This window comes from Peromyscus californicus, unplaced genomic scaffold, assembly GCF_007827085.1.
Source record: "Peromyscus californicus insignis strain IS unplaced genomic scaffold, ASM782708v3 Scaffold_6__1_contigs__length_162567912, whole genome shotgun sequence".
NCBI lineage: Eukaryota > Metazoa > Chordata > Mammalia > Rodentia > Cricetidae > Peromyscus > Peromyscus californicus.
Window position 1 is genome coordinate 54,178,154 of NW_026294584.1, and position 14,110 is coordinate 54,192,263.

The window sequence follows — 14,110 nt, forward strand, 5'->3', positions numbered from 1 at the left end:
TGTTCCCATCAAATCTTTTAAACATTTTTAAAATATAGTACCTACCCACATGGGAAATTTAAGTAGAACTCTAGCATTGTAGAAATAATACAGGAAGTTAAAGTTATCTTAATTTGTACTGTTAAAAATAATAATTTGTAGCAAGAAGAAAAAGAGGAAGGGAGGAAGCAAGGGAAAAAAGAATGAGTAAGGGAGGGAGAAAGCAAAAGAGCAAGGGAGAGAGGGGAAGGGAGGGAGGGAAGGAGGGAGCGATGAAGGGAAAGAGTAAGTAAGTAAGAGAGGGAGAGAGGAAGGAAGACATTCAGACTTGAAACATGGAAGTTTGCAGTTCATCTTATACATAATGTGCAGTCAAATATCAAACCTGAAGATTCTGCCCATCTCAAAGACTCTTGATTTATCATTGTATAATGTCTTTGTCACCACCTGTGTCTTGTCTTGTTCAGGATCACATTTTCCCTGCTGAGCTACTGAAACAGTGCTATTAAAACTCTTACTTTTGATATGGCGCTCTCTTCCAATGCAACCTCCACAGAAGTGAAATAGATGTGAAATAGACATAGATCATGTAACTCCATATTTAAAAATCCTTTAGCTGCTTCACACTGAGATTAGGTCATACCTAAATTCAGGGGCACAGGAAAGGAGCTTAGCCTTCCCAACACAATGGTCAATACACACTCTGTAAACTTCTGTTCACTTTCAACACTTCTCACTACATTCTCCAGCTAAACTCAGTCCTTCCTAAGCTTTCCAACAGTCTTTAATTTCCCATTGTTAGGATTACTTCCACTTAAACACTATTTATGTGAAACAGTGTATATACATTCTGTTGTTCCAGGCAGTTTAAATTTGCTGAGGATACAATGTTTTACTTGCTAACTATTGTGCCTCAAGTTGAGCATGAACCTAGCACATAGTATTTGCTTGGTGAATAATTGCTGAATGAGTGGATTCAATAACTTTCTGTATTTTTCCCTGATAAATCTTCTACTTATCTGCTGTGGATATTGCTCTGTATAAATGAAATGCTGATTGGCAAGTAGCCAGGCAGGAATTTAGGTGGGACAAGCAGAAAAGAGAATTCTGGGAACAGGAAGGCTGAGTCAGGAGACACTGCCAGCCACTGCCATGAGTACCAACATGGAAGATACTGGTAAGCCACAAGCCATGTGGCAAGGTATTGATTTATAGAAATGGTTTAATTTAAGATGTAAGAACTATATAGCTAGAAGCCTAGGCCATTAGGCCAAACCATTTAAATAATATAAGAGTCTGTATGTTTAATTTATAAGTGGGCTGCTGGACTGCCAGGGCTTGGCAGGAGCTGGAGAGAAACTCTCCAGCTACAAATGGCACCCAATAGATTGGCAAAAGTTTCCACCTAAAACCTGAGAAACAAGATTGTAAAATGGAGCTAAAACAACTATCTATTTATCTCTCTCAAATTAGCGGCAGCCTGAGGGTTTGAGCTACTATGGAGGGTTCATGGCATGCGACCTTGACCTGCAGTATGGCGGGAAGAAGGCATCTCCAAGCCACTCATTATGCTACTGCTGTGTGGTGGATTTAGCCTTTGCTAATATAAAAAAAAAAGAGAGAGGTTTCTGGGCTACACACTGCTTAGATGGAAGCATAGACCCACTACGGCTCCCAGCGTCTTTAAAGAGACTCTAAAGGTAGTATAAAAAATAAGCCTTGTAAAGAATCTGGATTGTGTTGTCTTTGGGATTCTTAACTGCAGAAAAACATTTGATAGCAAAAACTGTTGAGTTAAGCCAATATGTGTATTTTAAAGATACCTTGACTTCAAAATTTGGATGTAAGGATATGGTGCTTTGGAAAGGAGGCTTTGCTTTTGTTTCCACAGAAAGCCAGAGGCTATGGATTTGTTCCAGCTTAAGATACATCAGGTTTGACCAGTCAAGACCCCCTGAAAGGTCTCTGATGACACCATGGCCCAGATGATCCAACATCCAGAACAGTTTCTAGGCAACTGGCTCAGGCAATACACCCTCACTGACTACTCCATAATCCTAAAATTTTCTTTGTGTCCCCATAAGATAGAGCATCCCACCCAGCAGGAAGTAGTATGAGAAGCTACGCCCAAATTCCCAAATATACCAAGCTGGCTTTGGAGATGGAATTGGCTTACTCCTTCTCTAAACCCAAGCATATTGAAAAAAAAAAAAAAGGTTGAAAGATTCTTGTGTCTCATATGAGAAGAGCCCTCTGGTGTGGGTCAGAGAAAAACCAATATTTTTATTTAAAACAGGTTGATTATAACTACACTCTCTTTCTAAAGAACAAAAGGGGGCAGTATACATAATGATAAGATAAAGGGGTAGATTATTGAACCTAATTTTAAAGAGCAACTTGTTTAAAAATGTTTTACATTGCTATGGATTTTAGATTATTGATACAAATTTAAAGTTAATTTTGTTATACTGTATGTGTGTTTTTATTCTTGTTTAAGGTATTATGTTTATACAACTCTTTTAAATTGTAAGGGAACAATTAGTCTTCTATTATAGTCAAATTTATAATCATGTTAAGTTTTCTAGGTATACATAGATATATTTTAGATAGATAGGTAATCTTCAAAGACTTCAAAGACCTACAGAATATGGCATTTAAAATGTTTTAAAAAATTTAGACTTTCTGGACAATGAGACATGTCTGCTCCTGGCAGTACTGGATTTATTTCAGAGAGGAGGATGGGCATCAAAGTCACTCTATAATGGAGTTTATCTTCTTCTTGTCAAAAATAGCCATTTGGGCAAGAAACTGTTCTTGCCTGGACTGCTTGATCAACTGGATATGCAGGACCCATAGGAAGGTGTCCATTGAACTTTGCTTGGCAAAATGGTCCTTCAGGTTCCTGCTTTGCAGAGGAAACTGCCAGATATTCTACATGACACAGAGAGAAGTGACTGAGAGACTCTAGGCCTGTGGGCTGAAGACAGATGTCCTATCTTTACAAAAGAACTTTGGATGACTGTCCAGGCTCCCAGCTGTCTCTGTCTACTCTTGCAAGACTCCTGAAAGTTGCTTGCATCCATCTCCTGTTTCTCAGGTAATATTATATCCTTCTGAGGTCTATGATGCAGTTGAAGAGTAGATAGTTACAATATTCCTTAGTTATGATAAAAGGTAAGTTAGATATGAAGCCTTAGACTCACAAATAAAGGACAGATAGGATATCTTCTTTAATTTTGCTAAATAGACTAGATATTGTAACAGTAATTCTTGCTTGATAACTGTTTTGTTATATATAATTTTACTATGTGAAAGTTAAAACCTTCCTTTTTGAAAAAAAAAAGAAAAGGGGAAGTGCTGTGGATATTGCTCTATATAACTAAAATGCTGATTGGCCAGTAGCCAGGCAGGAAGTATAGGTGGAACAAGCAGAGAAGAGAATTCTGGGAACAGGAAGGCTGAGTCAGGAGACACTGCCAGCCACTGCCATGAGTACCAACATGGAAGATACTGGTAAGCCACGAGTCATGTGGCAAGGTATAGATTTATAGAAATGGGTTAATTTAAAATATAAGAACTAGATAGCTAGGAGCCTGGGCCATTAGGCCAAACCATTTAAATAATATAAGAGTCTGTGTGTTTAATTTATAAGTGGGCTGTGGGACTGCTGGGGCTAAGCTACACTTATCCATCAAAGACCCTAAATATGAGCTGTTCTTTGAAGTAGTCTTTGAAATTTCTTCTGTCTGCTATTGCCTTCATCCACCTGTTGCCAAATCTTCTTAGATGCCTTCATTCATCTTTTGTCATTCTTTACCCTGTTACAGATCCAGTTATGTTGTAGCTTGGTTTTTGTAATTTTGCAGAGTTTGATTTCTTTGTCCATTTCTTCAGTTGTTTTTAAATTCCAGTAAGATATAATTTTTGCATTTAGGCTCCAAATGCTGGGCCTAGCACTGTGCTTCTTACTCTATTGAACAGACTATAAAGCCACATCTATAGCTTTACTGCCAAGGATCATCTAGCTTCTCTGCTTCATCAAAGTGCCTTCCAAATGCTCCAGTTGAAAGTTATGTCTTGTGTTGAAGGAGAAATTTCTGTCCTTAGTGCTACTGAGCATTTGCTCTGATAACTGGACCTTGGGATCACAGGATCAGAACACTAGTCACAGGAGCATAAGTGGTCACCATAGGCCAGAGGTGACTGGACAGTGTGGCTTCCAAATCATTTAACATGTGAGTAAAGAAAAGTCAACTACCAACCCAGAAAAGACACTTTTCTCTCTTTATATAGCAGCTAGAAATCTTAAAAAGCATCCATGAAACTGGCTTCTTGATGCAGGAAAGCACATGCCAGCCAGAGTAAGCAGGCTTAGATTCTGGCTCTTCATAGGTGGTTGAAGCAGTTCTTCGAAAAGAGAATTTGTTAGAGAAAAAAGCTAGGTATGGTGGTTCATGCTTGTAACTCCAAGATTTGGGAGGCTAGGACAGTGGGCTGCTTTGAGTTTGAGGTCAACTGAGGATATGTAGTGAGTTCAAGCCTAGCCTATGCTACAGAGGGGGATCTCTTGTAAACCTCCACCTCCACACCAAAACAGAGAGAAGTTGGCATAGGGTCCAAGACTGGCTAGATTACAGGGTTTGGCACAAACCTCTCTTCTCCAAATTACGTTCCCTAGAACTCCTTTCCTAAATGCCCTCTAAGCTCAGAAGACAGAAGCCTATACATTATGGATTTTAATAACCTGTATATCATGCAGTGTTATTTTAAAAGTTTTTTTCATCTTAGTGCTGGTTGTCCATCTCCAAAATTCACACGTGGTATAACAAAACATAGAGACTATACTTTTAAAGATTTTATTTATTTATTTTTAGTTTGCCTTACATTCACTTAGTGTTCCTTACAATCAGTGACCTTGAAAACACTCAAATGTTTGGTGTCCAGAACATAGCAGGGAGAAGTCTTAGGGGAACATAATTCAGGGCAGTTCCTCTAATGCTGAGACATCAGCGTTTTTTTCTGTAATTCTGAGGCCTGGAGTGTGAGAACAATGAGTGGGTGGTAATTGGATGTTTTCACACCTGGAGATATTCACACTTCCCAGATCCACTTTCAAGGAAGCAAGTGGTGTGTAGGGCTTAAGGCACTTAATCAGGAGGAATTGCTGTTTTCAGCACCATACTTTTCTTTTTCCTCATTTTTTTTATTATTTCCTTTATTTTTGAGATAATATGATTATATAATTTCTCCCTTCCCTTTCTTCCCCCCAAACCCTCCCATATACACCTCCTAGGACTCTTGGAAATCCATGGCGTCTTTTTTCATTAATTATTCTTACATGTATATAACATGTTTGGTCTGTCTAATGCTGCTTGTATGGATGTTTTCAGGGCTGACCATTTGGTAGTGAATAACCAATTAGTGTGCTTCTCCCTGGGGAAGACCGTTTCTCCAGCCCTCACCATTCCCTAGTTGCCTGTAGTTCTGTGTACAGGGTTGAAGACTGGGCACTTTCCCACATCCACTTTGCCACTTCTATGGTTATTTAAGGTGATTTCCAAATACTGGTAAGTGAGGATGAGGCTGTGTCTGGAAGGACACAAAGGAAGTGGTTACGGTACAAACTGTGACCCAATGAAGACCAAATACACATAAGATATTTTTACAAAGCACACAATGGATGATGGAGGGCAAGGTTCTAGTGTTTGCAATATCAAGACATCACCAATGCTTCCTAAAGAACTGGGTGAATGAAGAGAACAGAGAAACACCAAGGGCTCAGCGTGCCCAGGTGATGCAAGTACATGATCAGTGGCTGTCACCACCAGCCTCACCCTTGGAGGATCTGTCTGGGTCACATGGGGTCAGGCACAGCCTCCCTTTCTATCACATTATTGGTGCCTCGAATTACACAATAAGCACACTTGTGGGATATTTATGTACACTGTGAAGAAGTGTCTTTGCCAAGGGACCTTCTGTTGGGTTTAATAAAGAACAGAATGGCCAATAGCTAGGCAGGAGAGAATAGGAGTTACTTCCTGGCAAAGAGAGGAACTCAGGATGAATCTAGGGGCACAAAAGAGTCACAAGTCAGACAGGGAGAGGGAACAGACAGTGCTAGGTGGAAGAGAGGTAACACCACTTAGCAGAATGTAGATTAATATAAATGGGTTAATTTAAGTGATAAATGCTGGATGACACAAGCCTAAGCTAAAGGCCAAGCTTTCATAATTAACAATAAGTGTTTCCATGTCATTACTTGTGAGCTGGCAACCCAAAGAAAATCTTACTATATACACTGCCAATTAAAAGATCACTATGATCAGAAGACTAAAGACTGAATTCCTTTGTGTCTGCAAATGAGGGTCCTGGGGGAGGAGATGGAGACAGCATAAGGTGAAGAGGATATCCCCGCTTGTGTGTGGTGTTAGAATACAAATGGGTCACACAAAGCAGCCTCATGTAGGCTGTTGAAGCCCCAGCAGGTTGAGGTCAGACAGGACATCACAGGCCTTGTGTGGGGTGCGGAAACCTGAGATTAAATGAGGAGACCTTCTTCATATTGCTCTTTAGGACTGAGGAGTCAGAACATAGATAGGGTGGGGAGGATGTTAGCAGGTGAGAGAGGGAGAGAACTGAAATAGTCAACTGGCTGCATGCAGATTGGTGATAGGACATGGATACCTAATAAGGATGACAGATAACAGGTTTCTCAGCACTGCCTAAGAAACCTGCAGACCTGGAAAGGGAGAGTGCCAGCACTAGAATGAACTAGAAACATCAGTAAACTCCCAGCTTTTCAATATGGATAGACAGAATTAGAAATACATGTGCATGTGTACAGTTGTCTGTATAGTGTGTATGCTTCCTACTTTACTTACTCTTATGCCCTGGAAACAGTGTCATATCCGAAGCACACATACATAGAGCTTATGCCCTATTTCCTAAATATATTCTCCCCACTAAGAGAAGACAGTTCTCTTCAGATAAGTAATAGATATAAGACTAAGGGAGGATAGGAAATGTGGGAAACATTCTGTGTCAAAGCAATGGAGTCTCCAAAGAATGTAGAGATCATGACCGGAAGGGTGATTTAAGAAAGAAAACATCCCCCTTCCACTCCCATAGCTCCTTTGAACAACATTTGGTACACATTGAAAAACTACTGTTCCATGACCTCCTTTAAAGTACAAATGTTCAACCAACTCATGCCAGATAAATGTATTTAGTAAGTTACATTCTGATCTTGTATCTTGAGATGACACTTTCAGTTTATTCAAAACCACCAACATAAATAAGCCTGTGCGAAAACACCACATTGGAAACACTCTTTGAAATATTTAGACTTGCCCTTTGCTTGTGATCTTTTATTATTTAACATTATACTCATCTATTCAAACACAACTAACCATCCGTACCCTGTAAGCCATCATGATAGAGTTGGGGGATACTGTGGTTCCTGGTACAGACAATGAGTGAGTATCTTGGCAGAAGGTTACCCCAACAGTCTGAATGTTTGGCAGGATGTTGCAAATAACTATGTCAGCCCTTACCTGCAACCAGCTCTCATTGGAAATGGGAATATGAATTATTTAGGTGCCTAAAGCAATTACAATCAAATTTTCCCAAAGTGTGCACTGAAATCCTCACTCTTAGCATTCAAAAAGAACATTATTCATTGGTGGTTTTTGAACAAGCTAATCTAGCCTATTTTATAATAGTCTGTTTTATTTCTCGATACTTAGTGTGTGAGCAGAGCCTGCTAAGTAGGGATGCATTCAGTACTTTTTGACTAATATGGGGTATTAAACCAATAGGTGATGTTTTCAGTCAGCACATTTTTCCTTGGAGTTACCACAGTTTCCCTTAGTTCAATACCCCTAGATAATTAATCTTTCTTAAACTCAAACTCAGAAACTATATGATTGGGATGGGGAAATGAAGACCGGGAGGAGTGTAATGTGCTTGTTTGTCCTCTAGGTGGAGCTATGACAAAACTGAAAAAAATTTCCCAACTATTTATTGATTATTTGGGATTTTTCACATAATACATCCTGATTACACTCACTTCCCAGTTCTTCCAGGTCTGCACCCCAATCCTTGTGACCTTTCCCTTCAAAAAAGAAAAAAAAGAGAGAAAAAAAAGAAGATAATAAAAGAAACAAGTCCAATTTGTATTGCCCATATACTCACAGAAGCATGGTTAAACTACAAGTGGCCAGCTCCTTAAAGAAAATAATTGATGGCTTCTTGACAGAGTGTGAGTTGTATAGGGCTCAGTTTTCACTGAAACTCTTGAGGTTATTGATGGAGATAGATGAGAGGGGAGGATGGGAAGGCAGTTGGGCAAGAAGTAAAGCCTTTGGCTTTGTTTTTTGCCCTGGTTGAGAGATGGTGTGAGTCCAGCTCAAAGGCACTCAGACTACCTGAACCTGTAGGGTATTGTTCCTGAAGGCCCTCTGCATGTCTCCTGTAGGTATGCATGCTTAAGCCACTAGGAGGTGAGGTCTTCCTAATGGGTGTTGGAGTGAAGCACATTACTCTCCTTCCCCTCAAAGCTCTTACTGAGGTGCTTCTTACCTCATTATTAAATTACTGCATCTTGGACAACTGGCTTCAAAAAAGGCTCTCACGAGCAATGAGGCTGCCTTTTTTGGGATGAAGGAAAGAAAGGCTGAGTGTGCCTGATCTGGGTCCATGAGAGGCAGAAGGAAGGGCGTCTATCCAAAGGATTTAATCTGTGTCAGGGGAGGAGGAGGTATTACAAAGCAGACAGAAGAGAGAGTGTGCCATTTGCTGGTACAAGCAGCTGTCTGAGGTGCCTTGGGAGGCTGCTGGGTATGGTCTGGGTGTGGTAGACTATGTATGCATGATCAGCCCTGACAAGCACAAAGGGCAGAGAGGAAGTGTGAGCTGAAGCCACTTACAGGAACAGGGAGCACCCATGCAAACCCTCTCACAGGGTAAGTAAAAGGCACCTAGACAGCCAGGTCCCAAAGAAGGAGACATAGATCCCATCCTGTGCAACATTATGATGGGTGCCAGGCTCTTCAGTTGCCTGGCCCTTTGTCTCCTGGTGTCAGGTGAGTGTTAACCTTGATCCATATACTTCTGTATTTTCCATGGAACATCCTTTTATAATTTTTTTGAATATTAAATTTGGTTTCTTATTCCCACAGATCCAGTGGATCCTAGAATTATCCAGACACCAAAACATCTGGTGACAGTCACAGGGAATGAAAGGACCCTGAAATGTGAACAGCATCTATCTCACAATGCTATGTACTGGTATAGACAAAGTGCTAAGAAGTCCCTACAGCTCATGTTTTCTTATAGCTTACAAAACCTCATGGAAAACCAGACTATTTCAACCCGATTCCAACCTCACAATCCAGAGCAATCCCACCTAGACCTTCAGATCTCAGCCCTGGAGCCTGACGACTCAGCCACATATTTCTGTGCTAGCAGCCAAGACACAGCCCTGCAGAGTTCTTGCCCCCCTGTACAAAAACCTCCTCAGTCTATCCAGGAAACGTTGCTGTAACGGGTCTCCCTGAGCCCTGAGACACAGTCAGTAGTGCACAGGACTCAAGCAGAAACCTCAGACCACAACACCACCTGCCAATTAGATATCTTATTCCCAAATTCTATGTCTGCATGGCAGCAGTCTTTGCCTTGAGTAAGATGGGGTCTAGAGTTGAATATGGGGGACTGACAAGCTCAATTGAAAGTTGTTTCAAGGGTTTTAGTACTGAAAAATCTTTTTATGAACCACTTAACTGTTCTCACCAATCCTCTGCCAATATGTGCCCTCATGTGACTTCTCTTTTCAAGAAGAGCCTGTACCTCAGTCCTCATTCTGGCTCCAAGTATGCTCATACCTTTTCCATGACCCTCTATCTCCTCCCACATGGCTCTTCAAGTTCCCATATCCCAGGGAAATCACTCATTTGACCTACCAATGTTGGATTTACTCTCCTTGTTTATGGTCAGGTTCTCAACTCTTACTTTTCCTTCCCATTGGAGCTTTTAACACTTTCATGCTTGACTCTTTCCTTAGATTCTTTAATTTTCATGCCGAGTCTTTTTTACTCTATATTGTTAACTGTAGACTGTGATACCTCTGAATTGTTGCTCATCACAGTATCAAAGAAGAAAACCTCCTGGCATTTCTGAGAAAGACTTATTTCTGGGAACTTCCTATGCTGAATGCCAGAATCACTCTAACTACTCCTGGTAATGGCCCTCTGTCCTATGTACACCATCAGATCTCATAGAACAGAATCCTGAACCTTGGGTGTCTGGTATATGCATGGTCCGAATATTTGCTCCTTTGGCCTGTAGACGGCACTGTATTACCACTCACCCTTAACTGACAGACCTTGCCTATGGGACCATAGGAGTCTAGTACGTCCTGCCTCTGTTTCTGAAGCCTAGTTGCTCAAGCTAAGAGAAGCTGCATTCTTGCTGTGACCCCACTATGGATATCTGGCTCCTATGTTGGATATTTTTTAGTCTCCTGAAAGCAGGTGGATTCTTAAGAATTCCTGACACTTTTCATTTCATACTGAGACAATTTTAAACCAGTCTATTAATCTTCTTTCTCTTTTCACAGGACTCACGGGACCCAAAGTCATGCAGATCCCAAGTCATGAAGTGATACATGTGGGGCAGATGTTGACTCTCAGTTGTGACCCTGTCTCTAATCACCTTTACTTCTATTGGTATAAACTGACCTTGGGACAGCAGATAGAGTTCCTGGTTTCTTTCTCCGGTGGTAAAATCTTGGAAAGTCTGATCTATTCAAGGAGGATCGGTTTTCAGTTGAAAGGAAAGAGGATTCGTATTTCACTCTGAAGATCCAGCCCACAATGCTGGAGGACTCAGCCATGTACTTTTGTGCCAGCAGCTTATCCACAGCCTTGCAAAAACACCTCCTTCCTGTACACAAACCCTCATGTGTCTGCCTCTCTCCTGGCTTCCCCAGGAGAAGGAAGACTGTTTATTTTTTTTAATTGCAATTGTTTTTAAACAGATACATATCTGAAATTAAATGATCAAATAGTCTATCTCATCCAGGGATAGTCAGCGGCCATGGGATATACATACTGTCTGCAGACACCATAGAGTGTGACTGGGAAACAAACTTGAGTGAATAATCTCTTAGCAATTAACTGAGTGATCCATATCTTCTTTTTTCTCCATTTTAATAGCATTGGAGTTTTTGTTTGTTTTATTAAGAGTTGTTTAGATTTTGACCCATAAGTTAAAAGTATGGTCACTGCTCCCCTCATCTTCCCTCCTAGTGCCTCAAGGGCCACATTTGTAGTTCCTGCCACTGGATTAATCAAATCAGTCAGATAAGAAATTCTGATTTATGAGATGGAGGAGGAAGAAATTGTCACTGCAACCACAGATGCAATAAGTATCCCATTGATTCTGAACTGGAAATGTGCTTGGTCTTTTTGGTTCCTTTAACTTGGAAGCAGGAAGGTTAGGGTAAGAAATGGAGTTTATATAAATAGATGTTAAATAAATAGAGTCTATAGAATAGATGATCATGTGGTCACAAATTTGCTACTCCACACTGGGAATAAGGAAAGGTTGATCTGGAATTCAATGAATTCACTCAAGTTCCTCTAATTTGTAGTGTGGTGATAGCGACAATTTGGTGAGTGCATCAGTCACAATGTGAGCAAGTAGATCTACTTAAGGGATCAAAGCCATAAGGCAGCAGTTCTCAAACTGTGGGTCTCGATCTCTTTGGGGGGTTGAATGACCCTTTCACAGGGGTTGTATAAGACCATCCGCATATCAGATATTTACATTATGGTTCGTAACAGTAGCAAAGTTACAGTTACGAAGTAACAACAAAATTAATTTTATGGCTGGTGGTCACTACAACATGAGGAATTGTATTAAAGCAACACAGCATTGAGAACCACTGCCATAAGGAGTAAAGATTGGGGCCATCCAATTGAACAAGGAACAACCCACAGAAGAGCAGAACAAGGATAAAGGAAACCTAGCAATTCTGGTAGAGACGGAAAATGAGGAACATCATCTATGCCTTGGGTACCACTGTTTGCATCAGCTCTGAAATTTACTGCTATGAACCTCCTTTGTTTGTAGCTGGTGTGGTTGACCATCACCTTGAAGCTCTGATTATTTAGCCTTGATTAAAGTGTAAACTGTATCATTTAATGCCAGTCACATCTGTGATGAGCAATTCCATGCAGACACACAGACGTTGGCTCACTGTATTGGAAGGGTGTTTAGGTGTGGGTGTTGAGTTATAGTAGTGGTCTGGATAGCACTTATGAAGGCATAGTCCAAAAGTGTGCAACAGATGGATCAGAGGTTTTCTGTTAGTCTGACTCTCTAGAAATCATAGATTGACAGTCTATCACCTGCCTACACAAATGCCCAATTGACATGCTTTCATTTGTACTTTTCTCTTTTTCTCTTTCTCTGATTTGGTCTGGGCAGTTTCACCTTATCTCTCCATCTTAAATGTTCTTTTAAGCTTTGTTCACTCTCTTTGTAAACAAATATATTGAATGTATATATTTGGCAAACAGTATAATTCAGTTCAGAATTTTCATTTAGACCATGATTACAGTTTCAAGTTGTCTGCTAAAATTCTCCATTACATTCATTTTGTTAAAACATTATCTATTTGGCCGGGCGGTGGTGGCGCACGCCTTTAATCCCAGCACTCGGTAGGCAGAGCCAGGCGGATCTCTGTGAGTTCGAGGCCAGCCTGGGCTACAAAGTGAGTTCCAGGACAGACACCAAAAACTACACAGAGAAACCCTGTCTCGAAAAACCAAAAAAAGAAAAAAATTATCTATTTAAAGATCTGTGTCTAATAACTGTAACATCTAAACTTGTTGGAGACCCTTCTTTGTCTGTTGTCATATCTTGGTTTGTGATATTATCTTGTTTCCTCACAGACCAAGTAAGTCAAGTGAAAGCTGAAGTACATGAAAAATTAGGGAAAATTTGAAGCCCTGAATGAATTCATTTTCTGCTCGAAAGGACAGAGATTGTGAAGAAGTTCTAAGAGAGGCAGGTCATTTTCATTAAGTTGATGATTGAGTTAAGCTGAAGCTGGGCTTTGAAGAGTCCATGGGATCATTGTTAACTCTTAGTCTTAAAGGGTCAGTGTTTTAAGTTTTAAACAATGCTTTGAGCACTTAGCAGCTTTATTGACATGAAATTCATATAACATAATATTTATTCTAATGTAAAAATCTGTGAGTTTTAACAAATCCATGGAGCTTTACTGGTGTCACCATGGTCTGGCACTAAAATATTTTCATTCTCCTCAAAGTTCTCTTGTGCTCATCTTCAGCAGTTCTGCTCCTGTCTGCATACTCAAGGCCTGAGGCTCTCCCAGGGACATTTTGATCAGTATTACTGAACATCATGTTATTCTACACATCCAAGAACTACTGGTTGCTTTAGGAAGCACCCCACTCTCTCAGTCTTATTTCCTTCAGGCACTTAGCGGATTGTGCTAAGTTTGCAAATGGTCTTAAGGCAAATCGCCTGTCAGTTGTATTTGCTGTGAACTTTTGGTCTTTTGTGTCCTTACTGTCTTTGCACCCACAAATGTCTCCAAACACAAATCATTTCTATTGTAATAAACTATTCTAGTTGAATTTGGAAATAATCCTATCCAACTCTGAAAGCCAGGGTACGTTGTGAGTATGCTCATATTTGGAGAGGAAACACCCTTAAGAAAGGAAGGAGTTCAACCTTCTGCAACTTGTTCCATCATCACTGCTAGAAGTCCCAGCATATAAATTCATCTAAAGATATTTGACTTTAGTGACCTGGATGATATCATCTCTTGTTTTCCACATAGGGAATGGTATTCTTTAGGGTCCTATGGAATACTGATACTTGTTATTTTGTTTCTGGTAAGTCTTTATTCTCATTATTGATCAATGGGATCCCAACTGGCATCTAGTTCAGAACATTTGAATGACAGTTTCCTATGTGTTGCATAAAATTTGGAACCTGACCAATAATTAAGGACATCAAGACATCCTTACATGAAAGTACCCTTTATACACACACACACACACACACACACACACACACACACACACACTCACAAACA

General features: G+C 40.3%; 1 gene segment (V, D, J or C); it reads left to right on the forward strand.

The window, feature by feature from the left end:
• The first annotated feature begins 9,013 nt into the window (after positions 1–9,013).
• On the forward strand, positions 9,014–9,523 carry LOC128099526 (T cell receptor beta variable 4-3-like). The segment is given in 2 exon segments: positions 9,014–9,062; positions 9,159–9,523. Coding segments are annotated over 2 exon segments (414 nt in total).
• Positions 9,524–14,110: the final 4,587 nt, after the last annotated feature.